This window comes from Eublepharis macularius, chromosome 12 (genome assembly GCF_028583425.1).
Source record: "Eublepharis macularius isolate TG4126 chromosome 12, MPM_Emac_v1.0, whole genome shotgun sequence".
NCBI lineage: Eukaryota > Metazoa > Chordata > Lepidosauria > Squamata > Eublepharidae > Eublepharis > Eublepharis macularius.
In genome coordinates, this window is record NC_072801.1 from 9,216,604 (window position 1) to 9,240,567 (window position 23,964).

At 46.8% G+C, this 23,964-nt stretch overlaps 2 protein-coding genes across 2 annotated transcripts in view; both read left to right on the top strand.

Annotated features, from left to right (window-relative positions):
* Nucleotides 1-14,455: 14,455 nt before the first annotated feature.
* Nucleotides 14,456-19,049, top strand: LOC129339047 (olfactory receptor 5V1-like). The gene is made up of 2 exons (XM_054993654.1): nt 14,456-14,474; nt 18,112-19,049. Exons 1-2 carry the CDS (start codon nt 14,456-14,458, stop codon nt 19,047-19,049), a joined length of 957 nt encoding a protein of 318 aa, XP_054849629.1.
* Nucleotides 19,050-21,701: 2,652 nt separating this feature from the next.
* NAGPA (N-acetylglucosamine-1-phosphodiester alpha-N-acetylglucosaminidase) overlaps nt 21,702-23,964 on the top strand; it is a 28,695-nt gene continuing 26,432 nt past the window's right edge. The window contains exon 1 of the mRNA XM_054995615.1: nt 21,702-21,823. Coding sequence (XP_054851590.1) covers nt 21,702-21,823 — 122 coding nt within the window. The remainder of the gene's footprint in view (nt 21,824-23,964) is intronic.

The following is a 23,964-nucleotide window of genomic DNA, read 5'->3' on the forward strand; positions in this document are numbered from 1 at the left end:
CAGCAATGTCCAAACCCTAAAATCATAGAATCACAGAATCATAGAGGGGGAAGGGGCCTTACAGACCATCTAGTTGAACCCCCTGCCCAATACAGGAACAGCCACTCCACCTCCTCCTGTTCTTTTGGAATAACTCAGACCCATCCACTACTGCATTCCAGTCATGGGAATCATCCCACCAAGCACGGCCGGCGCTACAATAGAGGCAAGGTAGGCCACCACTGCAGGCGCTTCTTTCCGAAGGAGGTGCCGTGTGCTGGCCCCACCACCACCCTCACTCCCGCCCACAACAACACCTCAGCCTGACCTAGCACCAGAGCAGCAGTGAGCGCCGCGGCAGCACCATGGCTGTCAATCACCTCCCTGGTCCTCCACGTGGCGTCTGTGTACACACCGGAGCCCTACTCCCGCCACACTCTCATTGGCACACGGGAGGCTGTGCATCCTGGTGCGCGCACATGGGCTGGCAGAGGCTCTGGGGCGCAGCCGCAGGCCCACAGCCCCACTCCAAGCAGAAGCGTGCGCTAGCCTCTTGTGCTGCACGAGGCACCGAGGTTGGGCAGGGAAAGGCTACAGGTGAATTTCTGCAAGAGACGCGACCTGCCCTCATGGGGCCTGGCATGGGGATCAGGTACAGCACAGTGTCCGCGTATTTGTAAAGCTTATTATCTGTCTGTTTTGCAGCCCAGAGTTGAACTAACAGAATGATTCTTCTCCTGATGTAATAAACAGCTTGTAAAGCATTTCTGGAAACTCCCATTCACATTCAGTGTACAGGTGGAACAATGCAAGATGTATGGGATTTCCATCGTTCCTTCATATTTTCCTTTGCATTCCCGCTGTACAAAAGGATGAATGTGCTAAAAAACAAATTTCAGCCCTGTAGAATGCCACCTTAATGTCAACCCGGATAGAAGCTCTCTTGGTGATTCACAGCAAAAGAAGAATCCAGGCAAAGTAAATTCCCAATAATAGTTTTATGAAAACACACACATGTTGCTGACATCCTCCTCCTCATAATCTCCTGACATCCCCATTTTCATCCTGCCAGGAAAAAAAAGGCATACAATTGGAAGGGTGTGTGTGTGTTTAATACAGGGTTTCCACGTCTATGTTGTGTTTGGGCAACCTTCTCTATTTATAGTGTTTAAGGCATGGTGGGTGACAAGATGCTGCTCCCCCAGTTTGCTCAAAGGAGAGACAGGCAACTCCCAGAGTGCAATGACAGCCCCTCAGAGCAGAATCTGTGCTCTGGGAAGGAATGACAGGTTGCACAGTGGAATGACAGCCCCTGGTAGTAGAGAAGCATTCTTGGAGTGAAATTGCAGGCACCACAATGGAATGACAGCCCCTGGGAGTAGCAGAAGTGTTCTTGGACTGGAATGACAGCCCCTAGGAATAGAAGCTGTGCTCAGGGACTGGAATGACAGGTCAAAGAGTGGAACGACAGCTCCTGGGAATAGGGTCAGGGCTGTGGGACTGGAATGACACCCCCTGTCATTCCACACCCACTGCCATTCCAGTCCCAGTCCACTGATTCTTCTCACAGGGACTGTCATTCCACTCTGGGACCTGTGTTGATAGATCAAGATGGGCAGCCGTGTTTGTCTGTAGCAGTAGAAAAAAGCAAGAGTCCAGTAGCACCTATAAGACTAACAAAATTGGTGGTAGGGTATGACCTTTCATGAGCCACAGCTTCACTATTGGACTTTTTTTGTGTTGTAATGCATTTTAATGGAGCCCATGCAAGTAAATTGGCATTCCTGGCTCCCATTTTCTCCAATGGGCCTTCGAGCCTCTCCCATTATTTCCAATGGGCAATCCCGTCATTCCTTTTAGTACATCCCTTTCCCCCTCCCCGGCTGGCATCAGTTCTACTTCTTACCTTTCCTCAGGCTTTTTTGGGGGGGGAGGGGGGCTGCTTTTGGTGGAAAGTGGCTGGTTGTGCGTGCACTGCCAAAGAGGAAGGAGGAAGTGAGGTGAGACACACACAATTCCCTTTCAGTCCCAGTGCGACAGGTAGGAGCAAGTCACTGTTGTTGGGTTTAAAGTTGCTGTTTTAAATTCCATTACTTTCCTCCCCCTATCTCCCTTTTGTTCTCCCTCCCCCTTGCTATTCTCCGATCTCAATGCTGCTCCCCCTTCACTCCAGCAGAGCAGCACCCTGCACTGCGCCCCCCTCTTCATCACCTCCCTTCTCTCATTCCCCAGTTTACATATATCACCCCACCTTCCCGCTTTCCCCCAATAGTTTATTTCAATATTTATACACCACATGCTTAGCCATTCACTTCAAACCATTCACTTCAAACCCAAGGGGGGGGGAGAAGGATGAGCATGGAGGGTAGTTCCCGAAAGGGATCTCTGACAAAGGTGATCAATATTTTAAGGCCTGGAGAGGGTCGGAGAGAAAGAGAAGGCTTCAGCTCAGTCTCCCCCTTCCAAACATCTCTCTCCTCCAAGCGGGCCCTGTAAGAGAAGCCCTCTTTCTACTGCCAAGAGTCTCTGGGTTCAGAGAGAGGTGGGAAGAAAGAGAGAGGAGTCCGCCGTGTACAAGCAGGCCATCTTCAAGAAAAGGTAGTCCAGCATTCCAGAATCCAGATCGCTCCTGCCAGCATCATGGACGCAGCTATTGGTTCACCTCCATAATCTTCTGTTCCTGTTGCATTCCACTTCCTCTGACCGGTAGGCTCCAAGAGAGTACCACCAGTGCACTCATTCCTTTCTGTTGCCTCCTGAGGACTTTTGTTCCTCAAACAATCAACAATATTGGCACCACCAGACAACAATTGTCAGTTGACACTTCAGCAGATAACTGATTGCCTATTTTTGCCCAATTATTAAATATTGGGTGATGTTCCATCAAGCCAAAAAGACCACTCAGTAGGTACAGACAAACTGGGACATTAAACAAAGTCAAAAGGAAGCTGACTGCTGCAGAATCTTCTTGGCTCAGACCTGACTAGGGGCAACGATGATAGCTATAGCCTTGCCAGTTGCCTCCTTTCCATGCTGTTGCTGGCTGGTTCCAAGTTGAGCAGTGCCTGTGGCACTACCATGCTTGCTCCTGTCCACTTGTGACGGAGACTGTTGCCTCCGGAACAGCAGCCTGCTGGGAAATTTCTTGGTAAGTGAAAAGCTCAACTAGTACCTGCAAAGGCAGCAACTTAACTTTAAAAAAATGCCCATTAGTACAGCAAAGCCACCTACAGGCCTCTGCTTACAACAGCCCACACCAAATAATAACGCTTTTTTGAGCTGCAGGATCTGAGTCCAGTGGCACCTTAGAAACCAGCAAGATTTTCAGAGTCAAAGCTCCCCTTCTTCAGAAACCAGCATTAACTGAATTGTTTTACAATGAGTAATCACACCTATTGATGACTGAAGTTTCCCTGATAAAGTTAAGGCTTTAAAAATCTGATCAGCCTTAGACAATTGACTAAACTTTTTTTTTTACTATAAGCCAAAGACTTTCTGCCTGCCCTGCCTTTCTCTAACATCAGGGTAGCTCAGCCAGTCCCAGGCAGAAGTGACATCATCACCCTAACTAGCACTGCGCCAGCGTTTGTCTCATTTATTCTGGTGCCGAGTTCTTGTGTCCCAAGGCCACTATGGTTCCACTTCTCCGCAGACTTTTGAGGTTCACAATTGCAGCAAATATCTGGGCTCCAGCAACAATTGTTAACATTTTTGTGTGTGGTTCATTTCAACAACAAATGTAAATGAATGCACTATTTTAATCATTTTCAAACAAATCCATGCCTCTGGAAGTGAGCCACTGAGAACTCTGAAATGAAGATCACAGAATCACAGAGTTGGAAGGGGCCATGCAGACCTTCTAGTCCAACCCCCTGCCCAATGCAGGATCAGCCTAAAGCCTCCCTGACAAATATTCATCCAGCCTCTTCTTGAAAACTGCCAGTGAAGGGGAGCTCACCACCTCCCTAGGCAGCTGATTCCACCTTTGAAACTACCCTGACCATGAAAAAGTTTTTCCTAATAGCCAGCCGGTACCTTTCTGCATGTAATTTAAGCCCATTGCTTCGAGTCCTATCCTCTGCTACCAACTGCAACAGCTCCTTGCCCTCCTCCAAATGACAGCCTTGCAAATATTTAAAGAGAGCTATCATGTCCCCCCTCAACCTCCTCTTCTCCAAACTAAACATTCCCAAGGCCCTCAGCCTTTCCTCATAGGGCTCAGTCTCCAGACCCCTGATCATTCTTGTCTCTCTCCTCTGCACCCTCTCGATTTTGTCCACATCCTTTTTGAAGTGAGGCCTCCAGAACTGCACACAATACTCCAGGTGTGGCCTGACCAAGGCAGTATAGAAGAGGGACTATGTGTCAGGTCTTGCCAGGTACTTTTCCAGTCACTTCACTGCATCACTCCAGTGTATGAGTTAAAGATGATTTTATTAAGGAAAGATATCAGTTACAAGATACTGCAACATGGTCATTGACCGGAATGCCTAAAGAAGGAAACCAGGTTGGTCTGACAAGATCTGTTGGGGACAAAACCATGTTGACTTCCCCGGATCACTAAGTGATCACTAAGTGATGCTTACAGATAGATCCCTTTAAAATCTGCTCTAATATCTTCCCAGCAACAGAAGTCAGACTGACCGGCCTGTAGTTTCCCGGGTCATCCTTCTTCCCTTTCTTAAAGATTGGGATAACATTCGCTCTTCTCCAATCTTGTGGCACATCCCCAGTCCTCCAGGAGGCCTTGAAGATGATGGACAGAGGCTCTGCAACTTCTCTAGAAAGTTCGTTTTGTATATTTGTATATTTGTATATTTGGTATATTTCTTTGTTGCCAATTTAATTGGAGTATTAGACAGGTGCATAGGGAATGGTGATGTGCGCTGGAACAAAACATCCTGTTTTAAAATATACGCTGATGAAGTGTGGACTGGCTGAGGCTGAGAATCTCTCTACACGAGACATCTTACACAGGGACGCTCAAGTGTAGAGAGATGCAACGTTAGCTGGGAAGTATAGTTTAAAGGGGCTCTTGGGTACACACCATCTGGCCCAGGGGATTTATATTCGTCCAGTGCAGCCAGGTGCCTCTCCACAACCTCTCTGTCAATGTCAACTAGCTCCCCAGCTGCCCTGTCGTGTCTACTACCGTCTCTAGATTTGCTCAAGTTCTTCAGGGAGAAAACAGAGGCAAAAGAGTCATTAAGCCTGTCTGCTTTTTCTCTGTCCTGCATCAGAGTTTCTCCTTCCACTCCCAACAGCAGTCCAATTGCCTCTTTTATCTTGCATTTGCTTCTCACATATCTGTAGAAGCCTTTCTTATTGTAGCAAGCCCCCCTGGCCAGGCCCAGCTCGTACTGAGCTTTGGTCTCTCTGATGGCTGATCTGCAGTACCTAGTAACCCTCATATACTCCTCTTTAGAGGTCTGTCCTTCTCTCCATTTCCTGAACATTTCCTTTTTCTCCCTTAGCTTATTCTGGAGCTCTCTGTACATCCACATCAGTTTCTTGGAGCCCTTACCATGTTTCCGTCTTGCTGGGATAGTGAGGGCTTGAGCTTGCAAAAGCTCATGTTTGAGAAGAGCCCACCCTTCACTCGCTCCTTTCCCTTCCAGCACACTCCCCCACAGAATGACTCTCATCAAGCCTCTGAGCTCATTGAAGTTGGCCCTATGACAATCTAACCTACAAGTCTGGCTACGAACTTCCTTGGCCCCCCACAGCAACTGGAATTCAAGGAGGACATGGTCACTTTCCCATAAGGTCCCCACCACCTTCACCCCATTTACCAATTCTTCCCTGTTGGTTAAGTCTAGTATGGCTGAGCCCCTTATAGCTTCCTCCACCATTTGAAAAAGGAAGTTATTGGCCAGGCAGGTCAGGAAGCTGCATGATACTTGTTGCTTTGCTGAGCTTGTCTCCCAGCACACATTGGGGAAGTTGAGGTCACCCATAATTATAAGATTCTGATGTCTGGATACTCTACCAATCTGTTTAAGGAGGGCAGTATCCATTTCCTCTCCCTGGTCAGGCAGTCTGTAATAAACATTGATTGACTTGCATTTAGTTCATGCTTATTTGCAAGGCTTTTTTTCCTGGGGAAAGAGGTGGGGGAACTCTCACCTAAGGCAACTCTTGGCAGAAGGAAGGGAAAGAAGGAAAGAAGGAAAGACAGAGAGAAGGAAGGAAAGGCATGGAAAGACATGGAAAGAGAATGGAAGGGAGGGAGAAAGGAAGGGAAAGAAAGAATGAAAGAAAGACATGGAAAGAAGGAAAGAGAAAGGGAGGGAGGGAGGGAGGGAAGAAGGGAAAGAAGGAAAGATATGGAAAGAAGGACAGAGAAAGGAGGGAGGAAGGGAGGAAAAGAAGGAAAGAGAAAGAAAAAGAAAAAGAAAGGAAGGGTAGGAAAGACATGGAAAGACATGGAAAGAAGGAAAGAGGAAGAGAGGAAGGAAGGAAGGAAGGAAGGAAGGAAGGAAGGAAGGAAGGAAGGAAGGAAGGCTTCAGCTGGGACGGGGGAATCCTCCTCCTCTCTGCTGAAGTTTAAAGCCCGTTTGGGGCTTCCCCTGACCAGCTGAAGAGTGGGGGTTAAAGAGCTCCTTTCCAGCATGCAAAAAGGAGCTCTTTTAACTCCTGCTCTTCAGCTGGTGGGTGGGAATTTCCCCAACCAGGTGAAGAGTGGGGGTTTAAGAGCTCCTTTCCCGCAAATGGCAAGCTGGTCAGGGCCATCTGAACATGTGACTTTGCAGAGCTGCCGGAATGCCATTCCAGAGCATTCCGGCAGAAAAAAAGGCTTGCTTATTTGTTCTTTGTCCCTTCGACCTTAGCTTTCAAGATCTTCTGCAATGGAGTGCTGAGCCTTCTTTCCGAATACATTTTGGAAATCTTAATAGCTGAGAAGTCATCAGTTGATTCTTCATTCCCCTGTCTGCCAGGGCTCTGATAAAGCTATCACTATACCGTAGAGTGAAGATGTTGGCATATAATTTCTGTAGAAATCTTGGTTTCCGTCGACATTTATCATGGAAGTTTCTGGCCCTTATTGTGAAGCCAAGTTATAAACATATGAGCATGACTATACCTCCTAAATGCTTAGAAGCTAGAAAGCAACTGAGATATAAGTTAGAACGCATCTTGCAAGTAAAAAAAATTAAATTCTCCTTTGTGTGAATATTCCTGACCTTGATAACCATAACCCAGAGGGCTGTTTTTGAATTCAGCATGAGCTAGAGGCAAGCAAATCGGTCACAAATGTATCTTAACAGGCATCTGTCTACTGTTTGTTGTGAACCAAACAAATAATAAAGCCCCCAGGTACTCTGTTTCAAAGTTCTGCAGTTCTTTCTATCCACAGCAAACTTTTAATGATGTGGAATACTTCTTCTAGTCGCAACCAAGGAGACCTAGTTGCTCTGGGAGACCACAAAAATGTGCAAAAAATAAACCCACTGGAGCTCCTTAGATCTATTACTAACAAATGTGTTTCTGTTTGCATTACAGAGGCCCCAGGGTAAGCAGCTGGCAGCCTTGGGGCTCAATACATCCCTGATGCAATTATATCTGGGCCCTGGTGGCTTTGTCAAATTTCAGTCAAGGGATGACTAAAAGTTTGCCTGCTATAACTTTGCTCCCAAACAGTTTCTAATTGTAAGAAATAACGAGATTGTACACTCTTAAACTATACTTTTCTACTGATTTTGCTCGCAACATGTATGCAATATATACCTGTACTAATTTGGCCCCTCTCAGTCCATAACAGCTTGATATGGTCAAATTGTTTACTTCCCGCAAACCAGGATTCTCAGCCCCAGTTCAATCCAACTTTAGAGACCTTCTTCTGAAACTATTGGAAATAAAGGATGTTAGAGGAGGCAAAATTCCTTGAAGATTGTGTCATGTGAGTTCCATGATTTTAAAGACCATCGCCCTCACTTCCTGGGACATATTGATGTTGGCACACTTTTTGGCTAAGATGCATTTGGAAAAAGGTGGTCTTAGCATCAGGGCTTTTTTTCTGGGAAAAGAGGTGGTGGAACTCAGTAGTGGAACTCAAGACCGCACAATGACGTCACTTTGGGTCAGCTGGAACAAGGAGGGAGTTTTTTAAAGTTTAAATTGCCCTTGGCAAAAATGGTCACATGGCCGGTGGCCCTGCCCCCTGATCTCCAAACAGAGGGGAGTTTAGATTGCCCTCCATACCGCTAGGCAATCTAAACTCCGCTCTGTCTGGAGATCAGGGGGCGGGGCCACCGGCCATGTGACCGTTTTCAAGAGGTACCGGAACTCCATTCCACCGCGTTCCCGCTGAGAAAAAGCCCTGCGTAGCATCAAAGAGGAAGCTTTCTGCCTATCACACTTCACACTGGCTTACTCCCCCTATGGGGAAAGAACCTAAAATCTGGAGAGACTTTGACTGAATGCATATGGGAAAGGACGTTTGAGATTGAAATAAGATTAGGTAAAACGGGTGATTTTACATCCAGGTGTGGTTTTCCAGACTATGAAGGGAGCCTCTTAAGTTGTTGCCAGTGACCCCCCACCCCTCCTGTTATGGAGTCTGCTATGGACTACGCCAGTTTCCTGCCTTGCTGTTTTAAGACTCTGCCAAGAACTCTGTTAGGGGCAGTGGTGTGTATGCTTGCCCTCCTGCCTCTCTGTGTATGCTTGCCCTCCTGCCTTTCCCCAGTTAAGGACTGTGTTACCTATGTCTGCTTCCTGCCTCCTTGGGCACAAACCCCACCTGGGCCCAGAGCCATGCCGCCAGCAGCACAGTGCCATCTGGGAGGACCCTCCGCGAGCCTGGCCAGGCACCCCCGGTCAGTTCCTGCAGGGAGTTCCTTGCAGGACGGTCACTGGGCCTGCCCCCGCCACTGGGCAGCCTGCTAGCCAGCCCACGAAGAGTGCCGGGAGAGAAGCCATGTTCTCAGGCAGCAGGGAATCACCATGGACAGTTTGCTCTGAGGCTGCCATTCCAAGACCAGGCTCCTGTCATGTTCACAGAGTCCAGCCTCGCCCTGATATACGTATCGCTGGAAGCCGCCCTGAGATGGAGGCTACGTGCCAACTGTCCAGAACCCCTAATGGACGCATATCAATACAACCACTGCATTCCAGGGCAGATGCCATCAAGACAACTCCAGCTTCTGGACAGATTCGATCAACCTGCCCAGCACTCCCTCTCCTCCTTTGTTCCCTCTTCCTAAGGTGTCACAATCATACATTCAGACCCTAAAGTGGCCCATTAGCTGTAGTTATAGAACCATTAAGCTTTTGTTTCACCCCCTGAGAACCACTGGGAAGGCCCCTGCCTCAGGGTACATTTTTTGGTACTTAAGCAGGCTCTGCCTGCCACGAGGTACGCACCATTCCTCTCCTGACCCCCAATCATCACTCTGCGTATCTAGTGCAGGCAATGGATATTGCCCCGCTTCGCTGCTGTCTCTGCTTCTTGCCGTGATCAGGTGAAGTATCACCCCATTCCTTTGATCTCAAGTGGGTTCCCTGCTAATGCAAACGGCTCTATTTTTCCAACCTCTTTTATGTTTCTTGCTTGTATGTGCTATTGTGGGCTTATGCAACATCCTAGTAAACACATTTTATATTGATTAGTTGCCGCCTCTTCGTTGCGTGAGCAATCTGGAAGTACGGACTCTGGTATACATTGGTAAAGATCCGCACTAACTTAAGCCAAACTGCTTGCTAATTTCCCCATAAAATAGCAGTTCTGGTAACAAGTGGACTTCTTTGCCAGCATCTCTTGCTGCTGTGACAGGGCACCCAATCACAGACAGCCCTGGCGAGCAGGGGGTGGAGCTACACTGTGGACCAGAGTGTAAAAGTTTTCCCTTCCCTCTGGTCCAAACAACTTCTTCCTATCCAGAGCCACTGCGAGGGCAGGGGTCAGTTCATCCACCCAATCAAGGGCAGTCCTGGTGAGCCAGTGGGTGGGGATATTGCTGAGCAGGGTCCTATAGGAGCAAGTTGCCATTTGAATACCTTGCTGCCCATTGCTTGTTACTCTTGGTTCTTGGCAAAGACACAACCATTTTGATAAAGTCTGACTTGTGTCCAAGTGGAAGCTTTCTGTCTTTCGTGCTCTAAAACTCTACGTAAACTATTGCAAAATACAAATAAAATGATGGCTCTATATAGAAAGGGGTGTGTTTAGGAGTAAGATTTAATAAAGTGCCCAGGTAAAAATGGAGTGATTTTACATCCAGATGTAATTCCTTTTCAAGACTAGGAAGAAAATAGACTCCAAGCAGTAGAGCTGCTCTGGTTACTGAATCCAAGGGGAAGGCTTCTTTGTGGGGTTTAAATAACCTGATAAATAAATTGTATGTTGGCCCCAGAAACCTAATTAAAGGATTCCATGTTTGGGCCATTAGCAGACTTTATCGTTCAGCGGTGGAAGCGTGATTATAGGTGGTTGTGAGCTGGTTCTGCTGGCTGGTGTGTGTGCAGGAGAGAAAATAACAAATCATATACTTGTTTATATTTAGAAAGGAAAGAAGAGTTAGTTATTCTAGGAACTCCATACTCTGATAGGAAAGGAGAAGAGATGGATCCTTTCTTCTTATCTAGTCTAAGGATGGGCATGGATGCTAGGACAAGTCCTGCACCCATGATTGCAAGATGGAGAGTCTCTCTATACGATACTTCTTTCACAAGGAAGCTCAAGTGAAGGGAGACACAATGATAGCTGGGAGTCATAGTTTAAAAGCCGAAGGCTCTGTCCATTTCCCCTCTCCACAGGAGGGCAATTTAAAAAGACAGAGCCTCATCACTCCTCAAAGGGTTTGTTAATTGCTGTGTTTTTAAACTGTCCTCCTGAGGAGAGGGGGAATTGACAGAGCCTTCCGTTCTGCCTTTTTAAACTACAAGTCCCTGCAAACATTGCGTCTTCTTTCACTTGAGCATCCTCATGAAAGAAATATTCTATAGAGAGACTCACAGGAGGGAGGAGAAGGAGAGAGATGGTGTCTGGAACAAAGCCAGGAAAAGAAGAGAGAGAAAGAGGAAGTACTGAGAATCCTCCTCTTCCAATAGGTTCTCTGGGGGATTTAAAGAAATCCACCTAACTTACATTATGGAAAGAGACATAAGGGGAAACCTGGGTGGATGGAGGAATGCGTGGATAGATATATTAGAAAGATAAGCAAGTAAATAAGTAATGGAAATAAACAGGATCAACTGACTCCTGCCAGAACAGTGGACTGGGTTATGAAGAAGCAGAGAGAAAACTTTTACGCTCCAGTCCACCAACCTAGTCTCCCCCACCCCCCCACCCCAACTCACCAGGGCTGCAACCGCAGGAGGCAGCTCAGCCCCAGCAGCAGGAGATGCAGATAAAGAAGGTCCACTCGAAAGGCTTCCCATGTGTCACCAAAGCCAACATACTTCATAGCCTGGATGTAAACTCACCCATTTTACCTACTCTTATTTCACAAATATCTTTCCCACACAGAACCATCATGTTTATATTTTATACACATTCAGTTAAAGTCTCCTATTCTGGAAGCAGCTGGGAAAGATGCTAGCTTCCAGATTAGCTCTAACACGCTGCCTTTCTCAACCCAGATCGTAAAAGGGATCCTTACTCACAGTTTTAGCCAGTGAACGCGGCATGGTTCAAACATAAGCAAGATACATCTTTATTGGTCCAGATTTGTTGTAGACAAGCGGTAAATTCATTATGACTGTTGCATCCTTGAGGGAAAGGGTCCGAACAAAGGAGGGAAGAGGACCATAAAACTTTTTAACACCTTCACAGGAAGCCTACAATAAAACTTCTATATTGGAGGGGGACTACAATTCTCATGAGTACCAATTGTTAAAGGGACAGTACATAGTTCTGACTACACAGATACTGAGGCTTTCTAAGCTGTGGTTACAGTACATCTCCCCAGGATTTTAGGTTCTTTCTCCATAGGCAAGAGTAAACCTGTGTGAAGCGTGATAGGCAGAAAGCTTTTCCTTCGGTGCTGGCCAACCTTTCTCCAAGGGCATCTTAACCAAGAAGTGTACCAACATTAAGATGGTCCGGGACTGAGGTGTTTAAAGGGCCAGTTGCTTCCATCTCAGCCTGCCTAGCAATTAAAGTGTTCATTAGAGGGAAATCTAGTTGATCTTTTAGGTTCTATTGGACCTGGATCTTGTTCTTTGGCAAAAATAGGGTCAAACTAGATGTACAGATTTTTAAAAGAGCTGGCTCCTGATTCCCCAGCCCCAGCTTGTGTTCTGGCAACCACACAGCAGCTGTTGGGAATGGCTGTTAAAAAATAAAGGAAAGCCTCAGAATGCTTATGTTTTCCAAACTGTTTTCCAAAATATCAAGTGCAGGAGAGGGGAGGGGGGGGGTCTCTGTTTTGACCGGAAGAGATGACAGAAAAGCAACAACGCAGACTCTAATAACTTCCTGTCAATTTGATACCAGAGGTGAAGAGAAAAACATCCTCAAGAATCATAAGGACTGAGACATGGCAATGATGCTTCCTCTTTATCCATTGCACCAACATTGCTTACTGTTATGGATGAGGTTAATTATCTTCTCAACATCCTACGGTTGCAGAACCACAGAGCATCAACTGCTGAGTCAAAGATGCTTCTTTGAATTAGGTCCTGAGGGACCCGGAAGCACTTTTAAATATGGCTTCTGGCAGACAGATGTGCATACAAGCTGGACCATGAAGAAGGTAAAAGCATCTTTCTCTCTTGCTAAAAAAGATTAGATTATCTTAGCTAATACACTTTTGGTAGACCAAAAAGCAGAAGTTCAGTATTAATATAAAACCAGCAATGTTCTACTATGGAAGAGTTTGTAGACGGGAGTCAGGGAAGGAGAGAGAGAGCTGGATGCTGTCTGAAAGGCTGGGGCTTTTATTCATGTCGAGTTTTTAATAGTTTTCCTACCTTTTAATGACTTTTTATTCTTATATTTTATTTTATAAGCCATTTCACGCAGATTTCTGAGCCATATACCTCACTGGTGGCAAAAATGGCAGCGTTATGAGCTGCTGTTGCAACTTCTCTGTATGTTGTGCCACTTCCTCATCTCTTGATGTCACAGTGGGCAGCCAGTGGCCTGGGGAGGATAGCAAGCACCATGTCCAAACAGGAGACGTTCATTAGATGTTTTGAAGAACAGAACTGGCCACACTGCTCACATCTCTAACATCCAGTTCTGGCCACAGAAGTCCACGGTGTTCCTATTTGCCCTGCCAGAGTCTCTGATCCAGTGGAATTTGCAGTGTTTTATGGTGCTTCAAAAATCAGCGCCACCTCTTTGAGCAGTGACAAGCACAGGAGAAAAGGTGCAGGGGGTTCCTGCGTCACTGCAAATGACGGCTTTCTTTGATAACCCTTTCAACTCTCTTGAAAGGTATTGCCTGCATACCTTATAGATACCAGTCGGGATAGTGTTACATTCTACCCATTTTTGAGCAATGAGAAATTCCAGGTAGAGTTCCCTTCAGAGGGAAAGGCACAGGAGACTGCTGCCTTTGTAATGTTTGCTTTTATTTATTAATGTACAAACAGGCAGCACAGTCTGCACGGGATTTCCAAAGGCCAACTCTCCCTAAGAGTGCACCTGCATGCATAGCAGCTAAGAACAGGTTTCCCCCCTCCCCAACAAAAAATGTGCAACTCTGCCCTTTACTGTTCTTCTGCCATCTCCCTTCAGCTGGAAGATCTTCACTGCCTCCAAGCACATTCCAAAATCTGGAGAGTGCTTCCCCAGATATCAAGAGAGACTGTTCTATTTGTAGCTTCCACTGAAGAAACATCAACTGATCATCTTACAATGCACATACTACGTGGCGTTCACCCTTCTGAGTCTACTGAAGTCAACAGAAGGACATAACTCTGTCTCAGGTTGAAGGAAGCCTGATTGAATAGACTTGAGTAGGACCCTGGGTAGACCTGGTTAAGGTTGCACATAGTCTAAATCATAATGCAGAAAGTATTCCAGATACAACTGTGAGCTCAACAGCCCTTTCTTGCCATGTGATGTGCAGTGTAATCAATGAGGAAAAAAAGACCAACTATGGAAGGATGGATCATGGGCTGATTCTAAAATTATTTTTGAAGTTCTCCAATTTAAAATTTAAGGCAGGTGGAACAGAATCTGGGTTAAATCAATTTGTGGAACCACAGTGGAAAGGGGGAAACCTGCTCGTCCCAGCTGATGCTAACCATCCCGACTGGAGAAACTCCATGAGAACAAACGCTCACATATAGTACAGAGCCAGGACTTGTGAGTTCCCTGCAGTGCTTGCCAGAAAACCAACCTAGTCTATAAGCTATCCAACACAAGAGACTGCCGTGTCTCCTTATTTCCATTTCTGGTCACAGGCTTCCAAGATTCACTAGGCAGATTCTGCACTTATTTTTCCTCTTGCATGCCTACAGGTAGCCAAAGAAAAATCCCTTTGCCTGACTTGCACTGAGCTGGATTTCTGCAGCATCCATCATGGCTGTCAGCTTCAGAGGTAAGTATCCATTGGATTTAAGAGGAAAGCGTACCGATTTTCAGTTTTGAAGGCTGTGGTTCCCAAGATACTACAAGAATGTCAGTTTCATGAAAAAAGCATACAGTATAAATTAATGCAGCTTAACTGAAGTGCACATTTAACCAATGATCCCAGAGGATCATTCAAGGATCTCAGAGATCATGTGATGGGAAAGATTTTGTGCTGGAGACTCCGGAGAGCCGCGCCAACCAGTGGAGACATCACACGACAACATGGATCACCAACATGATCTAATTCAGTACAGAGCAGCTTCATACCCGTGAGTCCATTTAGGGTTTCCTATCAGCACTTCTAGTTGGCTTGTTTGCTATGGATTTGTGTGGTGCAGCAGTTCACGAGCTGGACCGGAAACTGGGAGACTAGAGTCTGAATTCCGACTTGGCCAATGAAGTTCTGTGTGCATCTTTTTCTCTCAGCCTTACCTACCCCAGAATGAGTGAGAACATGTATGCCATTCTGAGCTCCTTGGGTAAAAATGTGGTAGATAACAGGGCTTTTTTTCAGCTGGAACTTGGTGGAACGGAGTTCTGGCACCTCTAGAAAATGGTCACATGGCCGGTGGCCCCGCCCCCTGATCTCCAGACAGAGGGGAGTTTTGATTGCCCTCCGCACCACTGGCATGGAGGACAATCTAAACTCCCCTCTGCCTGGAGATCAGGGGGCGGGGCCACCGGCCATGTGACCATTTTCACTGAGCGTGATTTAAACTTTAAAAAACTCCCCCCTTGTTCCAGCTGACCCAAAGTGATGTCATTGTGTGGTTCTGAGTTCCACCACTGAGTTCCACCACCTCTTTTCCCAGAAAAAAAGCCCTGGGTAGATAGATAAGAGCAGTTGTTGGCTGGTATAATAGAAGTCATTTGAAAATCTTTGGAACCAAAGCGCCAGCACTCCGGTGCAGCTGTACAGTGAACGGTAGCCAATGAGCCAGACAAAGTTACAAGTAGGGTGTGCAAGTTAAAATATTGCAAAGTATGCTGGTAGGGATTTGTTCAGATCCATCACACCTTGTACCAAGGCTTCCATGTCATGGCTGCTCCACACAAGGGTCATAACATCACTCATGAAGGGTCCCAAGGAGAACTGTCCATATTATAGATCCAGAGGAGTTAGCCGTGTTAGTCTGTAGTCACAAAATAGTAGAGTCCAGTAGCATCTTTAAGACTAACCAACTTTATCAGCTTTCGAGAACCACAGCTCTCTTTGTTAGATGCATCATCAGCTTTTGAGAACCACAGCTCTCTGATGAGGAGAGCTGTGGTTCTCGAAAGCCGACAATGCATCTGACGAAGAGAGCTGTGGTTCTTGAAAGCTGATGATGCATCTGACAAAAAGTGCTGTGGTTCTCGAAAGCTGATGATGCATCTGACGAAGAGAGGTGTGGTTCTCGAAAGCTTATGCTACAATAAAGTTGGTAAGTCTTAAAGGTGCTACTGGACTCTGGTATTATCCACATTATGTCTTATTTTGTCGTGGTCTCACTTTAAAAACATACCGCTTATTAGAAATTAACCAGCAACTCCTAATGCAATGCTTTTTTTTTTTTTTTTTGGTTAAGATTGAGTTGTCACAAAGCAGGGAGCAAGCTTTTTAGCATCTCTCCCTCGAACTCTTCATCAGCCTGAGCATTTAGTATTTGAAAAAAGAGGATAGAAAGAAAAACATTTTAGGGCATAATGGTGAAGCCCACGGTTTGTTAGGTCTTAAAATGGATAAGGTGCATTGAAGACTTTCTTGGATTAGATGATGTTGCCTGCAAAACAGGCTTGAAAAGTCATCAAAGGTTACGGGGATGGAGAAGCCTGATTAAGAATCCCGAGGAACTGGAAAGCTTTGTCACTAATTTGTAATATTTTGGTTGCTCCTAAAAGAAAAAAAGATATTATGCTGTTTTGGGAATTTTTCTATGTACCAACAAGGCTACCTACTGTTTTTGTCTCTTTGGGGTTCCTCAAATGGAAGAAGATGGTCTTCAAATGGAACTTTATTTATGAGAATGTTACTTGTCCTAATAGAACACCAATTGGCATTAAGTAATTGCCAGCTTTATTAATTGAAGGACTTGCTGCTTTTTCTTCTTCAGTTCTCTGGCATACAGGATTGATCCTGGTAAGACAGTTAGTGCTGTGGAGGGGTCTGATCAACTCCTGGCTTTTGTCATCTTAAAGACCAACAAAAATGTCCAGGGACTGGCAGAATCTTTGTCACAGAGCAGTTCTCTCTCTCTCTCTCTCTCTCTCTCTCTCATTTATAGTTCACTCTCTCCACAAGCAGGTTCAGAGCAGATAACATCAGATAAAACACACAAAAAGATAAAACATTGGTAGCATAGGAATAGATTCCAGTACATTAAAACAGCTTGAATAGAGCATAAATATTGCACAACCTAGTTTTCAGTCAGTGGGCCCAAGGGGCAAGGTGACCAACTGCTGGATGGACAACAGAGTCAGGGGGGGCATGTGCTCCTCCCCTCCCCCGGCAGGAGGTTGGTTAGATGATTCGCCCACTTCAACCACCATAATCTAGTCCATATATTGATCTATCCCAGGGCCGGCGCGCCCATGGAGGCCAGGTAGGCGGTGGCCTCGGGCGCGTGTGCACGGGAGAGGCGCTGGAGGGGGTGTTGGGGGTGGAGGCGCGCGCAGCGAAGCTGGAGTGACTGGGCTGCCTTCAGCTACTGCTGCAGCCAGCCAGCCAGCCCCTTGCTGCCACCGCCTCCACACACGCCAGCCGGGCACAGCCTCTGTGCGCCGCTCAAGCAGCGGCTCGCGGCTTCTGCGCCCAGCTGGGGCGTGCGGCGGCGGCACGGAGCTGGCTGGATGGCTGCAGCAGCAGCTGTAGCCAGCCCACACCAGCTCCGCTGCGCGCTCCTCCACCCCAGCTGGGCGCAGAAACCGTGAGCTGCGGCTGGGGTGACGCACGGAGCAGCCTCCACGCGCCTCCCCAGCCCCGGCTCGCAGCTTCTGCGCTCGGCTGGGGCATGTGGCGGCGGTGGCACGGGGCTGACTGGCTGGCTGCAGCTACTGCTGCAGCCAGCCACCTCAGCTCCGCTGCATACTCCTCCGCCCCGGCCGAGCGCAGAAGCCATGAGCTGCTGCTGGGGCGGCGCACGGAGCAGCCTCCCCGCGCCTCCCCAGCCCCGGCTCGCAGCTTCTGCGCTCGGCTGGGGCATGTAGCGGCGGCGGCACGGGGCTGCCTGGCTGGCTGCAGCTACTGCTGCAGCCAGCCACCTCAGCTCCGCTGCACACTCCTCCGTCCCGGCCGAGCGCAGAAGCCATGAGCTGCTGCTGGGGCGGCGCGCGGAGCAGCCTCCACGCGCCGCTCCAGCAGCAGCCCGCAGCTTCGGCGGTCGGCGTGCCGCCCAGCCCCCCTGCGGCGCGTGATGACGTCTGCGATGACGTCATCACGCCGCGCAGAGGCGCAAGGCACGCTGCCGCAGGCGCCAAAACCTCTGGCGCCGGCCCTGATCTATCCCCATATACACGCACAAAATGTCTGGTCTCTAGCCATTAGGACTTAACATACTGATGATTTTCAATTATTAATTATCTTTTTTATTGTTGTTTCTCATCCCACCCCCCACCCCCAAATCTAGGAAAGACTGCAAACCAAACTTCTGTCCAAGAATTCATACTCCTGGGATTCACCAACCATCCTGAATTACAAATGCTTTTCTTCTTGGTCTTCTCCATCATTTACACAGTGGCTTTCATGGGGAATCTTCTCATCCTTCTGGTCATTATTGCTGACAGCCATCTTCACACACCCATGTACTTCCTTCTAGGCAACCTGTCCTTCATAGACATGTGCTATATGTCTGGTACCATCCCTCAAATGTTGGCCAACTTCCTTCGAGAGTCAAAGACCATTTCTTACAGTGCATGCATGGCTCAGCTCTTTGCTCTTATTTCTTGTGTGGGCTCAGAGTGCATCCTCCTAGCAGCTATGGCTTATGACAGATATGTAGCTATATGTCACCCACTTCTGTACATGGTCATTATGAACAGGAAAGTGTGCCTCCAGATGGTGGCTGCATCTTGGATGGGAGGTTTTCTGAATTCTTTTGTGCACACCCTTCTGACATCTGCCTTGACCTTCTGTGGTCCCAAGGAGATCCGCCATTTTATGTGTGACGTTCCTCCACTCTTGGAGTTGTCCTGCACAGACACAGCCCTTAATAATACTGTACTCCATACAGCCAGCGTGTTCATCGGCATCAGCCCCTGCTTGTTCATTGTGATTTCATACATCTTCATTGTTTTAGCCATCCTTCGGATCCGCTCCTCTGAGGGCAGACACAAAGCCTTCTCCACTTGCACTTCCCACCTGACTGTGGTCATCACGTTCTTTGGAACAGCTCTCTTTAATTACAATCGATCCAATGCAGGCTATTCCCTGGATATAGACATCCTGGTCTCGACTCTGTATTGCATTGTAACCCCCACGTTGAACCCCATCATATACAGCCTGCGGAACCAGGAAGTGAAGGGAGCCCTCAGGAAACTGCTGTGTAGAAAGCAGGCCATGTTCTGAAACGAAACGGGACCGAGAGGCAGCAGCTGCACAGATATACTCGGGCCATAAAACATGGGAACCATGTAGGATGGCCATTCCGGCATAGGAAATTCCAGGACATTTGGGGGTGGAATCTGGAAAGGGAATGGAGTTTAGCGGGATGTGATTATTAGAAATAGTTATATTTCATTTGGTAGCAGAGTTACTTAGAAGCATTTTCCCCAACGTGCAGTCATTAATCCTCTGGCAATCAGCTTGTAGAAAGAGGCTTCTCTGCATGCTGGAGCCTCTGAGGGGCTGTGGGGCGACTCAGCCAGTTCCTTTGTTCTCTTTTGTTAGTCTGCCTGCTAAAGCAATCAAGGGCAATCAAGTGCTTTTTTGTTTTCTCACCAGATGACTGTGAGGCCAAGTAGAGAGGAGAAAAAAACTCTCCAGTTTGCAGTTTAAAGCTCTTCAATTGCAGTTTAAAACTCTTCTTAAATTCAGATCTGGGCCCTATTAGAAATAGTTACATTTCGTTTGGTAGCAGATTTACTTAGAAGCGTTTTCCCCCAGGCAATCAAATTGCAGAAAGGTAGAACTTAAATTTTTTTGTGGTAGATTCCATTAATGGCAATATCTTGGAGTGGAAAAAGAGTCTTAGTCTAAAGAGTCACTTTCTCTATAAATACCATGGCCAGATAGTTCGGCAGCGAGGCTGCAAGTGTGTCTGTGGATGAGGACTTCATGGCAGGAATTCTGAGAAATACATTCTTCCCATTTGGAAGGCCATAAAGCAAGAAATCTCCCAAGAGAAATAGAGACAGAGGAGGAGTCAGGAAGCATTCCCGCCTTAGACAAGGAAAAGCAGCTTACTATCAAGAGAGTTACACATACAGACAGAGAGACATGAAGCTCCTCCGCGCCCCCCCCCCCAGTGTCCAAGGCATGCTGAGTTGCCTATTTCATCAGTGATGCCATGGAGTTCACCCTCCAGTGGTGCCATTACTTCCAAGGGAACTAATTTCTGTTGGCTGGAAATCAGTTGTAATTCTGGGAGAACTCCAAGCCCCACCAAAGGTTGGCAGCCCTAGAGACATGTGTCTTCCAGACTCCTAGCATCTGGTTGAGAGTTGCCACCATGTTACTACTGTTCTTCTCATTAACCATCCAAAAACATTAAGTGGGCTCCTGTTTAGGCAAAAAAATGATGTATCATCATTTTCCTAACCAGTGTGCCAAGAGCCAAAAATCCCCTATGCATAGAAAGCTAGTTTCCCAGGGAGATTAGGCTAGCATCCTTTTCAGTGACTTTTTGCATTTGGGATGGGAATATGTTTGTGTTAAGGAGCTTTTGATCACATGAGAGCCCACTTACAGTCTCAAGTTGCAAAAGATCCATCTTTCTATTTTTAAAAAATAAGCAAGACTCTTGTGGCACCTTAACAAATAATATTTTATTCTAGCATAAGCCACCATAGACTGGAGTTTCCTTCTTCTGAAGTGACTAGGTCTGAAATGGGCTCTAGCCTACAAAAATATATATATGCCAGAATAAGGTTATATTAGTCCTTAAAGCACAGAACAGATTGACATGTCTGTCCCTCTGGAATTGTTATCTTTCCAGTAACAAGACCCATTTTTCTGCAAGAGAAAACTCAAGGCATGCTTATTCCACTATCAGTGTGCATGGAAAAGGGCCATTGCTGAGTGGCAGGACCTCTCCCATGAATTCAGAGGATCCCAGATCCCATTTCTCAGCATCTCTAGTTAAACTATCAGGTAGCAGGTAGCATGAAAGACCTCTCCTTAAGACAAAGCAAAGCTAGACGGAAAGTGAACATCGACCCAGATTGACAGAAGGCAAGTTTGTGTGATTGCAACAGCAGCAGTCTGACCCCCACCCCCACCCCAAGGAGGCGAAACTAGGAAACACAGTATAACCTCATGCATGCTTACTGAGAAATAGTGAGTTCCATTCTATTTGTCCCCAAGCAAATATGCCTAAGATCTCAAGTTCATGCCTGGTTCACAGATGCCTCCGAATAAGGTGGTGGTAGAAGGGAATATTTATTAATGGAGATCAGGGTGCAGAATCACCTTTTAATTTGTAACATACCACTGTGTGGTTATTAAACCAGAAATCCCGCACAGCGCTGCCAGTGAGAACCTCGCTATCTGCAGAAAGCACATTCCAGCTTTCAATATTGTTGCGCATTAAAAGTCTCCCCACGCACCGAAGCCTCGTTCAGCGCGGGAGGGGCGGGGGTCCTACGCCTTGGCTCTATTTGCGATTAAAATTTCCCTTCCAAGAAAAAATCTGGCCAAGCAAGCAAATAAGGAACGTTCCAAGCCAGAATCCTCCCTCTTGGGCGAGGCGCAGCCCATTCATTTTATTCATTTATTCATTCATTTTATTCATTCATTTTATTCCACGTGTGATGACAAAGCGGACCTCAAATCCCTACTAATTTTTGTTTAAAAGTTGTACAGCCAGTTCAGACCACGCAGAACCCGAAAGACGCACGCGCCGTCTTTCGCTGGACCAACCCGTCGAGCGCAACCAGGCAGAGATTTGCAAGCCTGCAGCGCCTCCCGCCGGCCACCAGAGGGCGCCGCCAGCCCGCTGGAGGGTCTCTCCCGCTGCCGCCACGTGGCCGCCTTGTCATGTGATCATGCGGCGGGCTCAAGATGGCGGCCCCCACGGAACGCCTGCCGTGCGCGCTGCGGCCGGCGGTGGGGGCTCTTCGGGCTGCTTCCTCCTTGGCGTTGCTATGCTGCCTCGTGGGGGTTCGGGGCAGAGAGGTCATCTGGTGAGTGCCCAGCTCTAGGGAAGGGGTTTTGCAAACCTCGACTCCTTACGGGAGTCAGTCCGGGTCTCCCCCACCCCCGTCCCATTTAGATAGTTTTTGGCCCAGTCCAGTAAAGCAGACTGAGGTGGCGGAGACGCGAGGAGACGGAATGAACAGGCCTCATGCAGGAATCATTTTTAAATTTTATTTTATATTCCAATAAAGGTTAACTTGAATTTTTTTATTTAATTATATTCATATTCTGCTCTCCCTGCAGAGCAGGCTTAGAGTGGATCACATCAAAGTATAAAAACACAAGGTAGTATAATAAATAAAACAATTCCAACCAATAGAACACAGTGGCATTCACATTGCAACATCCTTCAACAACCAAAACCAGTGGGGCAGGTGGTGAACTGGTTGATGTTATACAGACCGAGGGGGACAGTATCCTTTTCCTGGCAGAAGGCTGGTTAAAAGGGGGGAGGGGAGGTCCGCCCATCTCAACTACCATATGCCTGGTGGAACATCCCTGTCTTATAGGCCTGGTGAAAAGATAGTAAATCTTACTAGGCCCGTGTTTCCACAAACAGAGAGTTACACCAGGTTGAAAAGGCCCTGGCCCTGGTCAAGGCAAGATGGATCTCCCTGGGACCAGGAACCACCAGAAATGAAACAGCTTAAATGCTCCCTGCAAGCAGAAAATCAAGACTGGTTGCATGTATTGCAACTCTTCCAACTTCATTTTTTTTTAAAAAACTTGCATTTCTCTTAATCTGCCTTTGTCACTCAAACTCAGGTCAATGCAATCAACAGGATGGGACACCCCATAAGTGTCAGGTAACAGGTTAAATTGTAGTAGAAGAGAAAAAAAAAACCTTCTAGACTGCAAGAGACTACATTCAGCATCAGATAATGAAAAGGGGCAATCAAGCTGGTTCATATTGCCCCAGCAGGTCCTTTAGATATGGTACTTTCATATAAGGTCTGGGTCATGAAGGAATTTTCACAGTTATGCACAACTCCTATGATCTTTGCCACCTGTCATACTTAACAGGTTTGCTGCATTGAATGTTGAAGTCAGTTTCTGTAAAACAAGAAATGCATTGATTTGTTATCTCTCCAGGAGCTAGATTTTAGGTCATTCACTTTAGAGAATTGCTGAACGAGAATTCAAGGAAGAAAGTCCAAAAAAGGAAGCAATTGTCTACTTCCTTGTGTATGAATTTTTAAACCTACTCTTCATAGAGAATATCTGTTCTTTCAGAAGTTACCTAACCTCCATAAATCTGTCTAATCCCTTTTTAAAGCCATCTGTGTTCCAGTCTGGAATCAGCAGCCCTCCAGTCAGCTTTGGGAGACTAACTGTTATGATGTCTAGTCATTTACGATATTGTGAAACTTTTGTCTTCATGGCATGACTTGAGCACACATTTACCCAGTCAATGTGAGGGTAGATGAAGTCACCCATTACTGCAATGTTTTCTTCTGCAAATTCAGATGACTGTCAAGTATGCAGCAACAGCCCCTACTGACACTTCACATGGAACAGGTAGCAATTTTAAGAATACTGCCTTTGAATAGATAGCAGTTCTGAGAATTCTGCCTGGCCCTGGTCTTTAAATCTCCCACATAGTAACCTAAAGTTTTCTTCCAGGACCACATGAAAACATTTCCCTAGTGTCATTGGTTGCCAACATGCACCATGGCTGCTCACTCCTTCCCCTCTCTAGCAGTCAGTCCACCAACTTCACAGTAGGCAAGTAAGTTACCATGCAGCCAAGCTACTACATGCCACTCTCCATATTCCCAATGACTGAATTTTTTAATAGTAAGGCACAGCTGCCTCCAGCCCCAGATTGTATCAGTTAGACATCTAAGGGAAGGGTTCCTAAAAGATCATTTTCCTCTTCTTACTGCTTTCCCTCTAAAACAGCAGAGGAGCAGGACGGTTGTACCAAGCTCTTTAAACTCTCATCTATATCCTTCTGTATCCCTGCCAGCTTTTCCAGATAGAGAACAAACTTGTATCAAACACACCTGTTACTCGTGTCCAATACACAGACGTGGCACTCTGCCAAATACAGAATAGCTACCACCCCACTTTCTTTCTACTCTTATCACCGGTTGTGCCAGTATGGTGCAGTGGTTAAAAATATCAG